At 45.7% G+C, this 22247-nt stretch overlaps 1 protein-coding gene across 5 annotated transcripts in view; it reads right to left on the bottom strand.

Moving 5' to 3' along the window:
• LOC120754463 (exocyst complex component 3-like) overlaps positions 1–22247 on the bottom strand; it is a 41302-nt gene that overhangs the window by 7143 nt on the left and 11912 nt on the right. For 3 of the 5 annotated variants that reach the window (XM_040068039.2, XM_040068040.2, XM_040068043.1), the window contains exons 2-10: positions 16786–17109; positions 14852–15446; positions 13041–13158; positions 9431–9505; positions 7182–7282; positions 6106–6198; positions 4661–4793; positions 3618–3728; positions 1698–1853 (exon numbers count right to left, since the gene is read on the bottom strand). In XM_040068039.2, coding sequence (XP_039923973.1) covers positions 1698–1853; positions 3618–3728; positions 4661–4793; positions 6106–6198; positions 7182–7282; positions 9431–9505; positions 13041–13158; positions 14852–15446; positions 16786–17109 — 1706 coding nt within the window. Of the gene's footprint in view, positions 1–1697; positions 1854–2653; positions 2710–3617; positions 3729–4660; positions 4794–6105; positions 6199–7181; positions 7283–9430; positions 9506–13040; positions 13159–14851; positions 15447–16785; positions 17110–22247 lie in introns of those variants that run through there. The other 2 variants (XM_040068044.1, XM_040068041.2) reach the window with 2 other exon arrangements.

Below are 22247 nucleotides of genomic sequence, written 5' to 3'. Positions count from 1 at the left end.
TTCATATTTCACATGCATAACCGTGAGCCTCATGACTAAGGAGCAGGCTGTCCCCTGCGAATCACTTCTGCATTTCACCTCCAAGGCTTTCGGTGCTCTCACATCAAGTAAGAAAGTGCACACATCAGGGACGCTGGGGAAACCATTCTAACCAGTTGCAGCCCCTTTCCACCCAAGCTTAATGTAGGGTTTTAATAGATAATTAGATTTCCTGTATCTCCTTTGCACTCTTCCACGCTCGTTACAGCCAAAGCTGATGCTGAGCACAGCATTACTGGTAAACTTCAGGGTTAAGATTAGAGAACGTTCCTGCTACTCGCCATGTCTCAATTGCTGAGAGCATTAATTCATCCATGACTGATCACTCCAAGAGAGGTAGATCTTCAGCTAAAAGCAGCTGGCAATCTCCAGCTTTCTGCCATGAAACTAATGTATTAATTATAATGGGTCTGAGAAGATTTTAGAAAAACCTACAGACGATCATTCTTATTTAATTTTATAGTTGGACAAGGTAAGAATTACTGACATATGGCTTGCAAGGGACTCAATCTGTGAGAAAATATATTTTCAGTCCCTAGCACTTAAATAGTCAAGTTGTGAGAATGACTCAGCATTTGTGAAATGATTAAAATCAGTGTAGCCAAGGGGGTTTATATCATATTTATGTCATATCTGAGTCCTGTTACCAGAATGACTTTGCAACCACTGCTGTGCTGCTCAGCCCGGCCCCTTACGAGGCACCATGACTGGGCACTCTCAGCCTGCATCTGCTAATGAGCCATGCCAGGAACATTGCACAGCAGTGATTCTCCAACTGGACCAGCTGAAGGAGGGGATGCTATTGCCAGTGCAGTCCTTGCTCTTGGGTAATCCAGGGACTCATGTGACAGCCTGGTGGCATCCTCAGATGCTGTGCGCAGCACTGCCAATTACACCAGATTGCAAGGTGAGGATTTTTAAGGCTTCTGAAGTTGTTTCTGTAAATCAGAACCAGCACTTCTGCACGAGTTTTCTTCAAAGGTGTGGCTCTGCTTCTACACCCAATCTTCCGCAATGCGCTTCACCTCTAATGGTGTGAGGTGTTTACCCCGCAGGAAGACTCGTTCCTCCCCACAACCGTCAGCAACCACAACAGCATCAGCATGTTTTTGCCATGAGGAAATGCCACAGCACAGGGAAATGGCTCAGGCTGCCATCATCCCAGCTTGGAGGGGCTGGGAAGGGCCTGTGGGGAGGGAGGATGCTGGACTGAGGGGTAGCAATGCACACCCCACGTCCAAAGAGGAGCAGCCTTACAGGGCAATCCACAGAGCAGGTGGAGATGTGGAGCAGCCTGTTTGGTTCATCACAGAGGCTCAAGGGGAAGCACTGCCACCCCATGCCACGTACCAGAGGTCTGATGGGGGGAGCTGGCAGCTTTGGAGCTGTCTTCACCAGCTCAGAGGAGCATGCCTCATTCTTGTGTCGGTGGCAGCAGTGCAAAACTTGCCTCCTCCAGTCACACATTTCAGAACCATGAGCTAACAGCATCAGACAGATCAGAAGGGATGTCAGCACATCTGACTGTCATTTCAGTGAAGCTTGATACCCCTGTGGTAAAAACTCTTAAGCTTTTCTTGTAGCTTTCAGAGTCTTTTCCTCTGCTGGTATTGTTCTTGATGACAGAGAGCAAAACTGTAACCATATCAAAGACTTACTAAGCATTCTTTAAAAATGGTTTGCATCATCCTATGATCTTCTTCTATCTTGTTGACAATCCTCCTCCTCTGCGTGGCAGATGGTTTCCTGGGAGTGGTCAGGAGGGCCTGCATGTATTCTGTAATAATGATGGCATTGGCAGCCTTGATGAGGGCCTGTTCCAGAGCAAAGATACCCAGATTAACTCCCCTGCACTGAGCAAGGTTCAGACCACACCTATACCACGGCAGACAGCAGATATTCTACCCATGAGGGTGGCTGTCCTATTTCTCTGCTAAAGTATTAAAAATGCTTGATCTAACACTTGGACTATTTCCAAGCTGCCTGTGTATGACATAAACCTTGATGATAAGCGTGGAGACATCAAATCAAAAGCAATGGGACCAGTTAGCTGAGCCAGAGGTCACTCACACTCCAGAGCTGCAGTGACACTTGGCTTGGCTAACAAATGCATCCCCTGGGAAAAGCTACAGACAAAGCCAGATACAGCCTCCCTCGAGCCTCCAGGCTTGACACAGGGCCCTTGGGCACGTAGTTGTGGCTGGGCACAGAGAAGCCACCAGGACAACTCCCTCTTAGCTCCCACTACCTGCTCAGGACCCCCAGTGCAGAGAGCATGCAGTTCCCAGCAGGGACACTGAGTGTCTCTGATGGGGGGTGGGCTGCTGCACAGGAACCACACTTTGTTAGCCGTTGAAATCAGAGCAGGGTTAGGCTGCAGTCCAAAAGAACAGGAAATCCCCAGCTCTGTCCAAAACAGACAAAGCAAGAGACAGAGAGCTCTGGCACAGCGCTCCACCACTGAGCTGCTGCTTGTCCCAGCACTAATGTGACATAATGTCCAGTGACAGGCTTTGAACAACAGCAGAATAGATCCTACTTTTTTCTCTTCCATTACATTTTTCCATATAGCAAAATGTTAATTAAAATAATCAGTGTCAAAGAGGCTGCAGACCTGGGAGTCCCGTGCTTAGGAGGTCATGTGGCAGATGCAGCAGTAACAAACGCAACCTGCACAAAAGAGAGGGTTCCCCAGGTATCAACCTCATTTCTGAAGAGGTAGACTCAAGGGTGTTGTAAGATCCTAGACAAGATGTTTAGGCTAATGTAAAGGTGAAAAACATTGGGTACTTTGTGAGGTTTTTGCCAATGCTCCACATGAGACACTGCGCTCTTTAAGAAACTGGACTTTTCACCCCTTTGTGTCCACTCTACATCAAAGGGACCAATAATCCTTACAAGTAAGGCTGAGGCACATTAGAAGTTGAGAAGATTTCTAATGTAATGGTATGGGGGCAATGGTAGGAGAGGAGGGAGCCCAGCATTCCCCTCTGTATTTGGGAGGTACATTCAGTTCTCATATTTCTTCACTTGTTGGTTTCTCTGCTGAAATTACAGAAAGGTCCCAGCTGCCACTATCCAACCCTGATGGGTAGAGGTACTGGACTGAGACCACTAGATATTTAAAAGCCCATTTGACAACAGAGAAAACTGCAGTTTGGAATAATGTCCTAATACTGTGCCATCCAAAGGTTTAATTACTAGTTTTATTGATTTCACAGAATAGAATGGTTTGGGTTGGAAGAGACTTTAAAGATCATCTAACTCAAACTCCCCTGCCATGGGTCAGGACACCTTCCACCAGAACAGGTTGCTCAGTACCCCATTCAACATGATCTTGAACACTTCCAGAGGTGAGGCACCCAGAGCTTCTCTGGGCAACTTCTTTCAGCATCTCACCACTCCCACAGCAAATAACTTCCTCCTAAAAATTAATCTAAACCTATTCTCTTTTAGTTTGAATCCATTCCCCCTTGTCCCCTATCACTACATGTCCTTGGAAAAAATCCCTCTCCATCTTTCTTGTAAGATGATTTCCTGAGTAACATCTTGTTCTCACTTTCTTACTTATTTCTTACCTCATATATATCTGGTTTTTTCTTCCCAAAGGTCAAAAAGTTCTGCTTTAAGGATTCCAGGATGTGGTCAAAACCACTGTCACACTTTTTGAAGTGGTCCTTCAGTGCTCCCTGAGGAAAAGAAACAGACAAAGAGTGCACATGTAGAGACACCACACAAAAAACAGACCCAGATTATTGTGCCTCTGCTCTTCCTGCCCTTGGAAACAGGCTTCTCCACAAACTGCAGCATCCTGTGCCTTTATTTCAAAGAAAATCAAAACACAAAGAAAGAAACAATCCCAACTCAGGAAGGATGTACTGAGTTCTTAAACCCAAACTTGGGAGACTGAAAACCTGAGCCCTAGGCCCCCTGTTCCCCCGCCAGGGTTGCTCATGCTCCATCAGAACCACCCCCAGTTCCCATGTAGATGTGTGGGCCCATGGGACAGGCTGACAAGGAGCTCTGGAGACCAAAACTGCCCGAGTTTCTCTTGTTGTTTTCCTTTTGCTGCCGCCAGCATGCCCAAGGGAGCCTGTGCAAAGAGGCTGAAGATGCTCAGAGGAGCTTCCCAGGGATATGCACAGGATCACACACTCTTAGGCGCCTGAAATTCTGTATTTTCCAGACATGAGAGTGAAAGGTGTCTGGGCTAATAGACTGATATTAGAAAGTGTGAAGGGAGGGGACCTTATCTCAAAGGAGGGAGACATTTCTGGTCAGCCTTCTCTGCATCCTGACTACCCAGTACAGCTCTGGGCTCTGTGAGTTAGCAGAAATGCCCTGGGAAGATGCCCAGCTGCTGGGAATGAATAGGTACTGGGTGAAATTCAGCTTTTGGGGTCTGACAGCACAACAGCAAACACTACAAACAGTGAAATTGGGGTCCCAAAATTGGAAAAGGTTAAACTGTCCATATACAGGTGCTGACAAGGCAGAGGAGAGTACTAGGCTTGAAGGCCATCCTACAGCTTCCCCTCTTCCAAATCAGGACATCAGAGAGGGAAGTGCATGCCAGCCATATGGTCTGCAAATAGTCAGAATTAAAATGGGTCTTCCATACCTTGACTTTAGAGCTGATGGTCTCCAGAAAATGCTCTGAAATGTCATCTTCTATCCTGTGTAGAAATCCATTTACCTTAAAATTCTGGTCAGTGCTGACACTGTAAATATACGTTAGCTTATGCCAGACAGTTCTGTTAAAAAAAATAAATATGGAAAGTATTGATCAGATCAAATCATGCTGTTCTCTCAGATCAAAACTCTTTCTACAGTAACCAACACAGCTGCCTGGGTAATTGAATGGACACATGCTCAGGTCCAAAGCTGGTTCAGTGACCCACATTTGTGCTCTCATTGAGACACTGCCACAAGGACACGAAAGCTCAGTGCGTGCAAAGGCCACTTGTAGCCACCACTAGTGAGATCAGATCAATAAAACTTTCTAGTGTTTTCAAAATTCAGTAAGCATGAAGCAGCCTTGACAAACAGTCTGGGTGAGCATCCTGTGTGCCTTCAACAACCTACAAATACAAGACAAACAATTATCTTCCATCAGAACCGTCTTACAGTCAGCAAATCCTGGTTGAAATTATCACCAGCTTGAAACCAGACATTTTACATTCTGAAAAGGTTCAGTGTACAACTTCATTCTCAGTAAAGCTGTAAAGGATTACATAAAAGAGACTCATAAGTATTCAGTCTAGGATCCAGCATCAGCAACATGCAAATACAACAAACAAAGCAGCTACCTAGGCTCAACACAAGGCTCTGATGTCAAGTAATCACCGTGCTTATGTTGGATTTTGGCATTTTGCTGACTCCAGAGATTCCCGGATAATTTTACACAGGAAGAAGAAAAGCAACCTTGTTTTCTCTGTTGCCGCAAGTGCTTCTGAAATTAGCTCCTGGGTGCAAACATCCTCCTCCACCCTTCTGTGTCTTATTGCTTCCCTCCTTCCTAGCAACCCCAGGGAGAGCCTGGCATATTCCATGGGGTTTCATTCAGCAAAGCACTTAAGATTGCACCTACCAAGTGCAGTAGCACACACATCTCAGCACAGCCTTTATGAGGCTTTCCTGCTGGAGGACAATCAGGCCAGGGAAAGGAATGACATCAGAACCTGCAGCGGGGTTAGCCAGGACAGTGTCCCCACACATGACACAGCACTGCTGCCTGCCTCCTGCTCAGTGCAGGAAGGGGGAGATGGCTGCAGCCCCTGCACCTGCAGGGCCTGGGAGCAGGCAAAAAGTGGCAGTACAGCCCTGTGGCCCTGGCCTCAGGCACAGCCCCCATATGAGCCTCCCTCTTGCTGGGGCAGCCAGGGCAGCTCTGAAGGGGACTTGCTGACAGCAGCTGGCTTCCTCCATGCTTAAAGGCTGGTGTGCACAGGGTCAGATGACCATATCCAGCTAGAGGCAAGGTTGGCCTCATACCAGAGTCAGAAGGAGATCAGACCAGCAGAAAACTCATTTTGCCCCCCATGTCATGAGGCTCTGTTTTCTAACCTGAGAAGGCAGCAATTCTCCAGGATTCGTAAGCTGCTGCAGATCTGTGGGCAGCCATCAAGCTGGAGAAAGCTTCTTACTTCATCTTCATAGCTAAATTAAAACAGGAGAAGTACCTTTAATCTGGCATGCTCCATAACACATCTAACAGCAACAGCAAACTGAAGAAATATTCTGTGGTTATTTGTCTTTTTATCTCACAGTTTCAATCCCCCGGGTGGGATCTACAGCATGACAAAGGCAGTCTCTGTCCTGCGCAGCTGGTGAGGAAGAAAAAAGCAGGAACAGCAGGGAGAGCCCTTGAGCTGTCTGGGTACCTCTGCCAGGGACCAAGAGGCAGGAGATTGATTTACAACACTTCCTTCTGGGAAGCAGCTCAGGCTCTGCCGATAAAGCTGCAGAACAAAGTCTCGGTGTATATGAATAACCCACAAGGTCTCTGAACTGCTTTGTCAGTCTCAGCCTCACAAACGGCTACTGGACAACTCCATTTTACAGGAATTTCCTTCTTCTCATCCTGTGGAGGGCCAAGGACCTTAAATCAAATCTCCATCTGAAATACTACCTACAGCCAGCAGTCCTGGCGTTTTCTGCTGCAGGGGATACACGGGGAGAGACATACCAAGAACAAAGGGCAGATGAAGAGAGTCAGAGGAAGTGGTGAGAGGTCAGATGAGAAGACATTCTTTCTCCTATGAGAACCAGGACAGAGCAGAGCTCCCCACCCTCCCACTGTGCCAGCAACGCACAGCCAAGGTAGGAAGGGCCAGGCCTGCACATTGGACACGTGGCTGCCTCCCTTCCCAGGTGTGTTTAAGGTCTGAGCCTCTCCAGAACTGCCCCCAAGGCTTTATCCTGTCCCAGCTATTCCAGATGCTCTTTGTTCCCTCGGCTTTAGTCCAACAACAAATACTGAGCACACAAACAGCAGTGAAGTGCTGTCTCTCCAGTACCAACTTGATGGGAAACAGCCAGCAAGACCCAGGTGAGCACAGCCTCACCAGCTGCTTCATCAGGATTTCTTTCTTTTGAGCATTAAGGATGTTACCAAGGAGGAAAACAGCATCCTTCCTTACCTCTCCAAGAACCTCAGGCACTCTTCCAGGCACTCAGCTTCCACCTTCTCGCTCAGGCTCTCGCTGACTCGCCTGGCAGTCTCTGTCTTCTCTGTTAGCATCTGTGGATTGCGATGTGTGAGAGGAGAACTGGCCAAAGCCATTTGCTCCCTATGCAGTGAATAAAAATATATCCCGCTGCTCACCCTACAGCAAATCCCTCTGTCCTCTAAGCACCAACTTCTGCTTCAGTTTTGAGAGTCCTCGTGGAAATAAATGTATTTTTCATCAGCCTGATTGTAATGTCTGATCCTACACCTTTGCTACCACTGTTTTCGTTGTGGTCAGCAGGCCTGTGCTTGGGTAAAAGCCTGTCCCTGCAGATGTTCTCTACTGGCCACATCCAGCCTGGCAGCTCAGCTTATACCTAGACGATCTGCAGGAGCACCTGTGCCTCTACCTGACTCACCCTCACAGATAAATTTGGGTGCAGCCACTAAAAAGAAGGTTATGCAGACCTAACAGTGTGCTCTGCACCTCTGCCAGGGTCTCTCCATGGGATACCTGAAGAGGGCAGGGTCACCTTCCCAGGCACCAGCACTCAGGCCTGCCACAGCTCTGTGTGTTAAACCCCACAGCACATGTCCTGCCCCACTGACCCCAGCTGGGTGATCCAGGTGTCTGCAGGAGGTAGGCTGTGCCAGACAGCTCAAAATTCACCCCATGTCAGGCAGGCTCAAGCAGGTGGCTACTTGGTGCTGCCCATTAGTTGTTCCGTGGAAACAGAAACTTGCAAGGGGAGGAGAACCAGATGGATAAAAGGAGACAGATGGACCCATATGCTGTGTCCTCACAGTGCTCGTCAGCCAGAGACAAAGGGTGACTCACATCATGAATGGGTTTTTCCACTGCTCATAACAGATGTAAAAACTCACCCAAAGGGACAGGATAAAATATACCACCCCAAAGTGTCAGAAAACCACGGCTGATGAGTTTCCACGACACCTTGTTAATTTTCTATCTGAAGTTTAGGTGTCAGCCTGAGAAAATTGAGAAGGTGGTAATTTCATAAGGCTTTCCTATTAATCCAGGCTTTTCCATCACCCACCCCAGAGCATTCAAACCTGTCAGTTGCGTACACAACAGAGTGAATCCACTCATGCTGAAGCATGGCCAGATGCTACAGATATGAGAACTATGGGATTCAAATCACGCTTTGGCTTAATTCCTGTTAGAAAACTTTCCACTGCAAACCAGGAGCAGGAAAAACCATCTCTGTAGCTAAAAGTCACCCTAGCACAGGTACATCACTGGGCACATCACTGTTCCATTGCTCCAGCAGGTACGGGGCAAGGCAAGGAGCAAACAGTCCCCGTTGTGAGCTCTGCATTTGGTGCCTGCATCTGAGACGGGCCAGAAAAGCCAGTGCTTGCCAGCTAAAGTTGTATCCTTACAAGGAAAACCAGCTGCTGTTGATCTGCAATGCTTCCAGTGCCTGAGGTTGTCTGCCATCCTAAAGGACCATGGAGCTACTTGCCTCTCTCATGACCTGAGACAGGACTGCCACTGGGGTGGTGGAAGCAGAGAAGAAAGATACAGTCGTGACAGCCCACAACCTGCCCCTGATCTCCAGCATCACTTGAGCCCACATGTGAACTCCAGGATTTATTTTAATCCCTCTGCAGGTCTTGACCCAAGCATCCTCTGCCCACGGTACATGCTGCTCACAGATGAGCAGGGCGTGCTCCTGCAGTGCCCTCGGAGCACTCTCCTTTGCCGTGCTCTGCAGAATCCCCCGCACTGCCTGGCCCACAGGGCAGCAGTCTCAGCAGGGACAAGCTGGGAGCAGCCTGCCTGCATTTTGCACTGCCAGACATGGGGCCCTGCCACGGCTCAGCAGCTCTCCCTGTTTTTGTAGAAGTGCTCTCTGCAGAGCTCACACAGAGCAGCCTGGGTAACACACACCACGACTTCCCAAAAGGTTATGTAAAGATCCAGGAGCACATATGAAAATGCAGCTTCAGCTTGAATCAGCTCAAGGCTTATCCTTAGTTTAGTGAGGGATTTTTTTTCTTCATGTATGCCCAGGACAAAAACAGGTTTGGGAGCAAACAGACACAACTTAAGTATGGCAGCCAGCTTGCAGGATCTTAATGCATTGAGCTTAAGCTGAGATTTGCAAAGCTGGGTCTTTCCAAATACCCACATACTTGTGTGCAAAACCATGACTGCCCCAAAGTATAGGAGCCTTTCAGTTCCCCCCAGTTTACCTCAATGACTGCGGCGTCTGCACAAGGGGGTTTCCCAATATCAAAGGCTTCTTTCAGCGCTTTCCCTACTTCCTTCTAAATGATAAAAGAAAATTAAAAAGTACAATTAAGATACAATGGCATTCATAATGAGTTAGGTTTCCCAGCCTCTCATTATCTATTTGGACTAGATGAATTTCTGCCTCCATTTTTTTGGCTGTCTTATTTAACCCAAAGCCTGGCTGTTTTCCAGCTGACCTAATAACATTGTTCTGTTTTGTTCTAGATTGTTTGTTTGAGTTTAAATGATTTGCAGCTTTCTTTCATCCCAGTGTCAGCTTGGGTTATCTACAGACTTCCCTAGTTAGCTTAGCTCAAATGAAGGCACCCACACAGCAAAACAATGTTTAGACACAACTCCATGCTGCCAGCTACTGTAGCTGAGATTTTCCACCCTTCCTCTCTCCAACCAGCACCCTCAGAAACCAGCCAGCATTAATTAAAAGCATTCCCTTGCTTGAGCCAAGGACTTGTGAGTGCAAAGAGGAGCCGGGTTAGTGTTTAGAGCTACTGTCATGGTGAGATGGGCCCCATGAGGCTGCACAATGGGAAATTTCCCAAGACTTGGCTGGTTTATGCTAGTTTGAATGGCTGTAAAAACAAAACTAGCACTGCTGAGAAATAACTGGTTGCTTAAAACATGATCTGACCTTTACAGAAGCTTTAAACTCAAAAGTCTGGCTTGCTGATTTATTCTTTCATTTCTGAATCTTCCTCCAAGGAATATAAAATCTGATGTCCCATTTTGGTCTTTGTTCTTTTCTGGCTGATGAATTAAGAAATTTGTGGCTGTCAGCTGAAGATTTCATCAAAAGTATATTCAAAACAACTGCTCTCCCATATTCACTGAAAAGTGTTAATCGAAGACAAATAAGCAGTTATAAACAACCCAGAAAAATTTCTTTCCTCACAAGTGCCATCACCTGACTGTGAGCAAATGTGTGAACACGATATGCTGAGATAGCACATCCCAGCTGAGCTGCACAAACACTTCAAGCCTGCCCCCCACAATGGGACAAAGCATGGCTTAGTGAGGAACTGCAAGGCAATTAATAACTTGTTGAGGACAGCACTTAGTTGTTTTGGATCAGATGACGTGTCTGAATTACAAACAGCTTGCTTGTCTGTAGCTCTTGTATTGATACCAGCATGACAGGCACTAAAGCTTCAATGTGGAGAAGACCAAAACTTCTGCTGTAATAATAGGCCTAGTTCTTGTTTCTTCCTCTCTGACCAAAATGTTGTAAGGCTTCAGATCCGTGGATGGTCAGTATACCTGTGCTGAACACAAACTTCTCAGCCCTTCTTTTGTACATTTGAAAAAATAGAAGGGTGGTGGGGAGAAGACCCAGACTCAAGTGATCCTTTTCAGATCGGTGTAAATGAGTATGAGAATGAGCCCTGGCATCATGCTAGAAGATATGCCTTGCACTCTTGTCAAATGCCCCGGTACAGCAAGGACAGAGGTGACAAACTGGCAACCCAATCAGTGCCATCAGCATTTTCATTTCACCACCTCTGTAACCTCAAAGGCACAAAGCTTCCTTGCCCCAGGTGTGTCCATACTGAGAATGCTGCCTGAATGCAGAGCTGACTGAGTTCCCCGCACTGGAGTTTCGAAGTGGTTTTGAACCCTGCATGGCATCTGGGCTCTCAGCACTTTTAGATAGCCTCACAGTTCTCACCACTCATTTCTGTTTAAAGTGGCTTTAGTTCGCACAGATATCAGGCTGCCACACCCAACGATAAGCCAGGTATTCATAAGCAAAGTAGATCACGGCTTATTCTGGTCAGGATCCTCTCATTCTGAAAAAGTTAGTCATCCATTGAAGTGGCAAAAAGCACACCATGTGATTTAGTCACAACAATACATGACAATTGTTCAGAGATAACAGCAGGATATTTGCTCAATAACAACTGCCTGTATATTAGCATAATGAAGGGCTGAATTACCCTAGAAGCAGAAATAGAGGGATAAAGCAGGTTTCATAAGCTGTGCCACTGAGCTGAAGAGACAGCCGTAATTTTTCCATACGGAGTCAGCTGATGTCCACTTAAGCTCATTAGCTTGAATCTGGAGCTGTTCCCACGCTGGCCAGGTTTGAAGCATCCAGCACTTCCAGCTCTGTTCTTTCTGTACAACTCAGCACCACATGGAGCTGTGATGCTTCAGGATCCAAGGTGGCATGAAAACTCAGGGCAGCAAGGCACAAAAGCTGATAACCACTGCCAGATTGAGGTGAGGCTGCTCAGCACATGGTGTATCAGGAAAACAGCCAATGGTTAAGCAAAAGCATTCTTCAGCTGTTACATTAGAGGGAACTAAAAATAGTTAATTTCCCCATCACTGTTGGTCAGCATCTTCGAGGGCTTGTCAATGACTCAGTGACTTGCTCTAGGATAACCTCAGTGGCATTACCCTGAATTAAGTTACTTCCTTCATTGACACAAATGTTAAAAAGACCTTAAGAACACATGGTCTTCCCAAGGGTGATGATTTAAAACAGCCCATAAAGATACTAAAACACTGAAATCAGTAGGCTTTAAGCATATTGTCACCAGCTGGCACTTCTACTCCCATGTTTGTGACTACCTTTGTGTTCTCCTTCGGGGAATAATTCTTGAGGAAATTCTCTGCAATTTAGAGTACTTTCCCTGGGATGATTCAGCAGTTTGCCATGGAATTTCCCGTCCTCTGCTCCCCAAGGGTTGGTGGAAATGGAAATCAAGAGAGCTGAGTGTGGTAACTCCTGCTGTTGCATTTCAGCTTTAGCTGAATAAAGGAGGCCCTGCTGAATTTTCCAAATAACGTGGTTTCCTCTGGAACTCCCCGTTGCTACAACACATCTTCCTTGCTTCATTTGTATTCTGCAGGGCTCAACAAAATTCTTCAAAGGGGGAGCTTTGTTGAGAAAAGAAAGAGATGCTGCAGCCACAGGGCTGGGGTCACCTGTGGGATCACAAGGCAGGATTCTCTGTGGAGGGCTGCTGGGTGGGCACCAGCTGCACATTTTCTTGTGCTGAGCTCTGGAAATAATCTTTGCTCTAACATCAGCAGTGTCAGCCCAACAGGCTGGAGAGGACTGTGAGGGGTCCACACACAGACAAACCGAGCAGCCTCAATATCCTGCACAGCTGAGGCAAAGGAGCTGTAAAAACACCACAACTGCTGCACACGGTAGGATCATTAACAGACGGACGGAGGATGAACAACATTTTGAAATGGCCTTCAAGAAGGAAGGGTGTTTCACTCATAGTCTCCCTTTCCTCCAGATAAATGGGCTTCTGAGCAGAGCAGATTGCAGCTCTCTGAATGTACAGCAATGGGATGAAGAGAGATTTGTAAATGTCCCAGCACTTCCTTGCTAAGGAGCAAGGACAGGGCAGCCTCCCTTCAGCAGCAAGCAATCATGGATCTTCTCATCTGAGCTCTGCAATGAAACTCGGTGAAGATGGAGACATTGGGACTCACACATGCCTGAGCAAAGCTTTCTATTTAACAAGGGCACGCCTTAGTTTAAAACCATGGGGATAAAACAGGCAGATTGGGGGAAAACTCCTGAGTTCTTACCCGTGTGATTGCAAGTAACTTTTCTTCAGTCTTCAAAAGAATCCACACGAGGCACTGTGCACCAAGGGAAAGGCTGTGCCGGGGGATGTGCCCGGGTCTCACGCACGCCTGGCTGCCACTGTGTACAGAAACAAGAGCTCAGCCAGAGGGGCAGCTTCCCTCGTGTCCACAGCCTCACCTACCTGGCACCCCCTGCTCGGCGCCACAGCCTCACACTAAGCAAACTGGGACCCGTGCAAGGACCAGGCAGTGTTTGCTGTGCTTGGGCAGCCACAGCGCAGTAAATGATCTTTACAATGGCCCTTTGCCAGCTCTTCTTTCGTGCTGCTTCTTTTCCTTCTTCCTACATTTGTTGCCCACGTTAGGGTTTTTCTTGTTGTTCCCCTCTTCCCTTCAATCACTGCTGTTGCTCAATTCTTTCTTATGCTTTGGGACAGTCTCCCAAGCACACTTACATGCATACACAATTCTGAGTCACATATTCTTTCTGAATGGAATAAGAAGCAGCTATATACCAAGACAACTGCATCCATGCATGAACTTTTAGAGAGATTGTAACTGTATTAAGAGAGGAAGAATCAAATGCTGAAGTCTGGCACCTCTGCTCTTCTCATTTCCACCTTTTTTCCCTATCACCTGGCTAATACAGTCGCTGGTCTTGTTTGGGGCTTTTTCTTTTTTTCCTTGAAGGAATTCTGCATTTATATAATACATTTTTTTCCATATTTGATTTTTCTATATAGAATTAAATCACGTAATTTTTTCACCTCCAGTTTTTGAAAAGCTTTCAATATTTCATCAATCCTTTACTCTAAAGCTACCATTCCAAAAGCAGCAGTAAAAGGTTTGCATTTACCGCGTGCCCAATGGTCAGTGTGCATCCACCACACTGCTTCCCTCCTTCAGGAGCTGGCTGGGGGGAAAACCCACCTGATGAACTGCTTATGAGCTAATCAAGCATTTATAAGTGTAATTAATACAAGGAACAGAGAAGCTGTAGGCTTGGATGCAAGCAATCAAATAATCCAAAAAGGCTGAGAACTATTAGGGCATAAGTAGTTTGGAGTTGCCAAGTAGCAATTAAATCACAGACACAGAGAATCAGATGTCTCACCCACCATTAAAAAAAAAAAAAAAAAAAAAAAAAAAAAAAAAAAAAAAAAAAAAAAAAAAAAATCACAAGAAAGTTACAGGCTTTGATGACACACAGAGGATTTGAATTCACATTGGACCAAAGGGTCCCAGATGTGCCACTCTTCAGAGGGAAAGCCATGTCTATTTCCCCAAACTTGGGCAGGAGTTTAATGATCTGTTACATGTTTTTCCTGTGATCTGAACACTAATGAAGGAAATACAGAAGCAACTGGGAAAACTACAAGCCAGATAAAGCAGCGGGAGAAGCAAAGGCAGAACAAGAGAAACCCATATAGCACACCATGCTGACATAAAAGCCAGGGAAAATTACTCTGGGGTAATTGGAGTATTATGGACCTCGTTAAAAAAGGCTGTGAGGAAAGAAATAGTTCAATGAAACAGAAAATTGTGCATGGCCAACAAGAGTCCAGCAGAAAAATATGTGCCCTCCTCAGGTAAACCCCTGAATCTGGTACTAAAGATTTAGAAAGAGGCAATATTGCAATGAAAACGGTTTCTGGCTCTGAGAGCATAGAAGATAAAAGAGGCAGTGGGCAAACCTAAACTCAGCAAGAGTCCTGATTGTCGCTGTGTTACCAGGAAGCAAGGACTGTTTTTAGAAACAAAAAATAGAGGTATAGAAAAAAATATAGGAAAAAAAAGCCCCTCAGACATACCTTTTGTACATTTTAATGCTCCATTCATAAATTAAAAGACTTTGGCTGAAGCTGAAACAGTTACTGTCAGCAAGTGTGGCAAGGTGAGAACACAAAGAGGCGTGACAGCAGCGGGCATAGGTGACAAGCAGTCCTGCTTCCTTGAAGACATCACTTCTGTCCTCCAGACTGGGGAGAAATGTCATTTCCAGGTGACTCAGGTGCTGTTTTAGTGCAGTCTCATCTGTGTTAGTAGACGAACCAAACAGGGGAATCTGGGCGGTCATGTACTGCATTAGCTTTTCCTCCAGATCTTTTCTCCAGAAGTTTGGGCTCCAGCTGGAAACAGACTCCACCTCTAGGCCATTGCCAAGCCGCTCTGCTTCCTTCTCCTTCTCCCACTTCAGTGATTCCCCCACTGACTGCAATGGCTCCAGGAGCATCCTGTCACTTCCACTGAGTGCTTCTCCTACTACAGTCCACATTCGTTCCGCCAGCAGTGCATAAAGTGATTCAGACTTTCCCATACCATCATTTCCAGAATGCTCCAGGTTATGAATTTGATCACAAGCTTCCAAAAATTTTCCTTGCTCAATGAATCTGCAGATGGTTTCCTCTGCAACACAGTAAGAACACAACCTGCTGATTGTTCACTTGTCTATAGGACCATCACTTTAATATTAAAGTTATGAAGACTCTAGTTTGTATGTATTCCAGAATTCCTCAGGTTCTGCTTAAGATCTAGCACTAGCATCTCTCAGTTTCCTCAGGGCAAGCACTTTTCCATTTCTGAATTTCTTTCATCCTTTCTCCTCCAGGTTAACCAAACCTGCAGATTAGTCTACAGATTTCTGTCATCATTCTAGAGACCTCCTTATGTGAGCAATGAAGGTTCATTAATTACAATCTTTCCTTAAGATATGTGCCTTCTGTCCAGAAGAAAAGCATTAAAGAAAGGACATCATCTGAACAAGCCAACAGCTGAAAGTCAAGCCTGGAAGGAATTTTCTGCCTTCTTTACAGAAAAACCCTGGCAGAACCAAAGTGCTGCAAGCTCCCTTGGAAGGAAGATTTTCAGTGCTGCTTGTTTCCAATGTTATCTTACCTAGCACATCCAGCCAACAAACAAGAGTTAATTGTACTCTCACAACAGGTGCACAGAGCTGCAGGGTTTTTTCTATGTGTTTTAAAGGTTACAAGGTTGAGCAATGAAGGGTTAAGTTGTGTCCAAAGGTGTCTGGAGCAGAGCCCAGAAAACAAATCGAACTTGATGAGAATGAGAGGAAAGTTAAGTAAAGTCAGAGGCAGTGGGACTTAAATAATTCAGGAGACATCTTTGGATGTAGAATGAAGAATGAAAAGAGTATGAATTTCCATTATGTTTCACCTATATCCTTCCTACCTTTCCTCTATTAAAACATCTCATATGTGAAGTAAGAATTAAATTGAACAGGACTAGAGGGAGGAAGATGACCTGAAATGGAGAAGGGTTGATGCAAGCATGTTCAGCAAAGCAATTAGCAACCTATTCAGGAGGGATCTACAAGCTGCACCTGTCCTGCCTCGATACATGCAACACTTGGGAAGTGTTTAATTGGCACAGCCGGCCTGTGTGCAACCCACCTCCCCCTCCCATCTGTGGAGGAACAGCACAGTCACACGGATGGGGTGTCAGTCACACGTACATCGTCTTTCTCACAAGACACATCAGGAGTCTTAGCAAAGACAAAAATAAGAACAGTAAAGAGAAACATTTGCGCGGCAAATGTAAAGCGAAATACAGAACTGTCCAGAGTAGCAAGTGCAGGGTTCAAAAGGGACAAGAATTCAGGGGAAGGATGGGGAGGAGGAGAGTGGAAAACACCTAATCCAGAAGGTTATGAAAAACAAGAACCTGTGGGTTGAGAGAGGCAGAGAAGGTCCAGGCCTGGACCCAGAGATAACTTCAAGGTTACCTGCAGGCGTCCCTCTCTCCACTCCTTTCCTACTTGACCTCTTCAGCAAATTCCCTGCCGCATCCGCAGCACTAGCCTTCTCCACCATCTCCTTCCCACCAACCACAGTCTTCAGCAATTTGCCTGCCAGGGTTTTCAATTTCCCCTTCCTCTTCGCCTCCTGCTTCTTTCTCTCCTCCTGTGTGGCCTTGGGCAATATTCTTGCATTTTCCCCAGCCATTTTCTCCTCCTTCTTGTTGCCTCCTCCCACAAAGGCTTCCCAGGAATGCTTTGTCTTCCTCATGATCCAAGCAGATTTAGGTGCTTTCTGTCCAACTGGGAATACTTTCAGAAGAAAACATGAGAAACAGTTGTATGCAAAGTAATCTTTGTGTCTATCTCCTAGAGAAGTTCTCTCTTCTTCTAATTTATTTTTTTTTTCTGTGCAGCTACGGGCTTCAGCTGCCTTTGAAAAATCTAACCTGGCTCCTGTCTGTGCCAAGTGGAGGACACTTTTATAGGCTTCCAGCCCTCTTATGTAATCCTTCCCTCTTCTGGGTAAATAAAGTCAAAAACCTCATACATAATCTAACCACAACAACTGGGGGAAAGCCAGGGGGATTTTTGGCATTTTCCAAACTGTTAAAGTATCCCTGCACTGCCAGTCACCTCGATGACAATCCTATCAGTTTGAGGGAGTTGATTACTAATAATTTCTATGAAACACACACCCTTTTCCACCCACCCCCGTGCCCAGGCCGCACCTGAGTTTCTCTTTGGCAGGGAGATCACATCTAGGTTTGGAGCCAAGTTTTTCCCCACCTCTGAGCAAGCCTAGAGCTAGCCACCAGGGATGTAAAGGCCCAGAGAATGAGTGTTGGTTTCCATATTTTAATAAAACCATTCAAAGGAGATAAAAGTGATCTCAGCCTTCTGGAATGTGCAATATTCCAGCAACTATGTGCAATATTATGTATTGTTTTAAGTTTAAATACACACACATGGATATAAAAGGCGTAACATTGCAGCAATCCACCCTATATATGTGTTTGTGTGTGTGTCCATACATGTATGCACACATATGGATCAGTTCACCAGCCAATATCCACAAGTGAAGAAAAAAGGAGGTGTGTGTCTGCTTAGCATGAGGTCTGTATTGGGCTGCTAAAGGTTCTGACCACAAACCACAGAAAAAAATTCCTCCACAGGAAGTATCCTTTAAGCCCAAGAGCTTGCATTTAAAATAGATTTTTTTAGAAGTTCCTACCCCGCTGTGAGAATTTGGAGAGGAGTTGAGGTGCTGTCCTTACCACACCCTTCTTGCAAGAGAATTACAAACTGGGTTTAATTCTCCATTCCATTATTATAAAGATTAAATCAAAAACTTGAGGATTTTCATCAGCTGAGGACAGTTTGTATTAATCATTACAAGCTGTATTGATTCAAAGTCATACACTATGCAACAATGATTTTGGGAGTATGAATTTAAGGGGTGATTTTTCCACACATCATCTAGACTGTTTCAAATATGTTAATTCATATTTCTGGGTTTAATGCCTGCCGTTTCTTCCAAGATTTTCTACATTTTCATGATAGTAAAATTCCACTAGTTTCCTACTTGGAAACCAAGTAAATGTTGTGTTGTTCTGGCTCTTTTATCAGTGCTTAATTCCACCAGCATGTTATCACAAAGCCATTTGATTCATTAGTAACAATAGGGAGGAGGAAATAAATAAATTCCATTTGGAAAGAGAAACAGAAATTCCAGCAGCGGTCACACATTTGAGCTGTTGCCAGTAGGAAATACTGAGGTTGCAAAATACAGTGTTTTCCCAGCTTGTGAATAAAGTTGAAAACCTAGAGGCTTTACAGACATTCCATTTTGACCTTAATTTTTAATAGGCTGAAGATAAAGTATTTCATTTGGAATGTTATAGCTGCACAGTATATGAATACAAGATGGAGTAAGAGGGTCAGTACCGAGGGAAGCATTCCAGGCATGCTGAAAGCCTTCAGCAATATTTTCCCACGAAAATTCCAACACAATATGTTTATGTTTCACTTCATCAGCGCTTTTCCAACAAGCCTGTCTCTAACAAAAACCATTTCCCTAGATTTCTCTGTGGAAGGAAATTAGATGTCAGAGTGCCAGTCCTGAAGGCAAGACTCTCTGCAGTACACAGATTCTGAACACGCTCACAATTGCAGATCGTGCCCTAAATTGTGGCAGCATGACGTGTGGGAATTGCTGTGTTTTCCCAGAAAGTCTCTTTCAAGGGAATACAATACAAACCCGCGGAAAGCAGGGAATGGCTGCAGAGATGGATTGACACCCTGAGGCTAGGACCAGCTCTTATTTCATGGGCCCCTTGACCCATTCCATCAATGCCAGACACTCCTCGAGACGCGAGTGCCCTCAGGGCACAGTCCACCGAGCGCCGCAGCACCAACAACCCACACGCAGCTCTGTCCCGCCTGCCCCTCAGCCAGAGGCAGAGCAGGCCGCGGCCTGTGGCGGCAGGCAGCCGGGAGCACCCTGCAAAGGGACACCGGGATGGGAATGGTCAGTGTGAGCAGGGCTGCCGAGCCCGGCGGCAGCAGGGATCCCCAGCAATCCATTGGCACCCACTCTGCACCCCTGCCCGCCATTGCTTTGGGCTGAAGGATGTTGTCTCTGAGGGGAATGCACTCTTGCAGGAGGGGACGTGGCACAAGGGAGCTGCCCAGAGGCCTCCAGCAGCCTGCTCTTCTGGGCCTGTGTGCCTTAGCAGCACGTGCAGGGTGTACGGGTCTCTCCCCTCTGTCTCTAACGCTGTGTCGCTGCTCAGACTAAAATTCTGCAGCTAAAACTTGGGGATGATTTGAGCCTCTAGGACCATCATCTCCCACAGTGCTCCCATGGATGGTGTTATGCCGAGACAGGCAAAGCTCACAGGGAAGCTACACCTTTACATAAAAGTATTGAGACCAAACTAGAACAGAGGTTTTTCAAGAAGAGTTTACATAATGCAATGGGGATTATTTGCTGTCCAAACCAATTGTTTTGGGCAAAGGAACTGGGGCACAGCCACGTTTTATCTGCTCCTTCCATGGGCTCCTGAGCTGCTCACCCAAGGGGAGACATTCCAAGGAAAGAAGGGCAGTGGGAAACTACAAGGACACAGGAGAGTTCTGCTTCTGAACAAACTCCTTTGTCAGGTGTACCAAATAACTTTCTTCTTCCTCCAAAGCTACTTCTTGGAAGCCAGCCCTCTCCTTCTTCCTGGTATTTCAATGCTTCCATTTATCCACAGTGGGATGTTCTCTAGCAATCATTCTTCCTGCCATGACCCTTGCTCTGTTTACTGTGAAAGAGAAGCAATTTGTCTCCTAGGAAAATCCCCAGCATGCAGGAGTTTCCCTCATTTCCTGGAGCTCCTGGAAAAGCCCACAGCCTCCCCACATCGCTGAGACCTGTCTTCCTCTCTCAGAAAAACTGTAACTCCTTTGTCTTTGGGATTTTCCATTAAACAAGTGAATGTCTTGGATGAATTTTTATATTGTTTCTCTATCGACTTAACTCTTTATCTTGCTATTTCCCAATTATTCTGCCTATATAGATAAAATCTCTTCATGACAAGTGGATTGTGTGCCTGACTTGAACAATGGCTGTTCGGCATTGTTGTTAATCGGATGAAGTCAGACTATTAGCACTACAAATTAAATGACTTTGCAAGGGTCCAATCACATTAATATTCCAATTCCAGCAACACAGTGATGCCCCTGCTTGCTTTGCAGAGACACTACACGAACACAGTCAGGCATAAACAATGGAAACTTTGTGTTCAGCAGCACCTGTTATACGAAATACACTTGGTCCTAACAGGCAGGCAGATTGCAGGATCTGGAGAGAGAGGCTTTTCACCTCCTTTTGTTTCCAGAACATGCTGGTACTTTCCACCAGTTTGACCCAAAGGCACAAAACATGGCAGAAAGGATCATTAATTATGATGATAAAACACGCAGAGTGTGGCACAGAAAGATGTTGGCTTCCTAGGCGATTAATCCATGCAAAACCACTCTGTGAGGCTATGCTGCAGTCTGACAATGTGTTCCTCCACTCACACACAGCACCTTTGATTTCATCAGCAGGCAAAGGAGAGCAAGTCTCTATTCCAAGCAAGGTAGGCTTTTTGAAGAGAGAGAAAACAAACAAACCAACAAAGAAATGAACCAAAGCACCTTCCCCTCACATTTGACATTGCAGCTGGCATTGCCATCACAGTCATATGCAAGAGGTGACTGCCTGTTCTGCACAGTCAGATGTTTATCATCCTGTGGAAAGCATGTATTAATTCTTATTTCCTAAGGATAACTCCATTTCCTAAGGAAGCAAGACAATAAAGCCACAGGTTGCATGTATCTCTGTTCATGTGATCCCCTGCCTAATGCGCAAGAGTGGATTTTAAGTCAGTTTTAATCATTTTTAAAGCCAGTTTTAACCAAACTGACAGAAGGTGGCTCACACGAAATAGTAATGCTTGCACTCTTCATAAACATACACATCTGAGGAGAGGATAGACCTTCACTGCCCCTGCTGAGGAAGAGAACACAGCATGAACTCAGCCTTTACTTCACACCAGAGACCTCACCCAGCAGCTCAGTCTGAAGGTACACAAACATGGTTCCCTCTCCTCTCTTGCTCACCAAATCTCCTGTACTCTCCAGATAACCTGTGTGCCTGTGCAAGAGCAAATAAAGCAGCACAAATATTTAATACAGGCAGCCTCTCCTATAGCAACAGATGAAACAAAGTTGTTTCCCTACAGAGACTCCTGGCCCCAGGCTGCAACCTCTCACCTCCTGAGATCTGTACTGCCCCAAACAGGCCACAGATATTGGAGCAAAAAAGGAAGGAAGAAAGCGTCTTCCTTTCTCTTCCGTGTTTGCTTGAGTAGCTTTTCTCGGCTCAGTGACTGATTTTTATCCCATTTTGAAAGAGTAAATCTGAGGCTGCTCTCGTTCTCTGGATTTGTCTGAAGCTGAAGGAATTTGGTTTACGAGGAGAAGACAGACAGGTGGATTGACAGAGATGCTGCATGGTCCCAGCACTTCCAGCAGCCACACTAAAGTCCTAAGGACAAGTTCCCCAAAGAATTGGATACTGCTCCTTCCCCTGCCCTGAACACTGGAACAAAACATTGGATGTGATATAAAATTTTACACTACCTCTGTTTTCCCTCTGATTGTGAGGACCCCATTTTGAACTGACCTCAATTTTCACTTAATTAGTAACCTACTTTGCTGTTCCTTTAGAACATTTTTAGCTAATTCCTGGGGATTTTGCCTAATTCTGTTTTTTCTTTTCAGAATGAAACAAGCATTGCTTTAGGGAAGACACTTCCCCTTTTGACAAAAATGGCAATAGGAGTAATAATAAATAAAACACACAATCCCCAAAATTTTGAAGATGAACTGTAGAGAGTCAAGCAATAGAGGTGTTT

This window comes from Hirundo rustica, chromosome 6 (assembly GCF_015227805.2).
Source record: "Hirundo rustica isolate bHirRus1 chromosome 6, bHirRus1.pri.v3, whole genome shotgun sequence".
Classification (NCBI taxonomy): domain Eukaryota; kingdom Metazoa; phylum Chordata; class Aves; order Passeriformes; family Hirundinidae; genus Hirundo; species Hirundo rustica.
The sequence above is the reverse complement of the archived record's forward strand: the minus strand, read 5'-3'. Positions and strand labels throughout refer to the sequence as shown.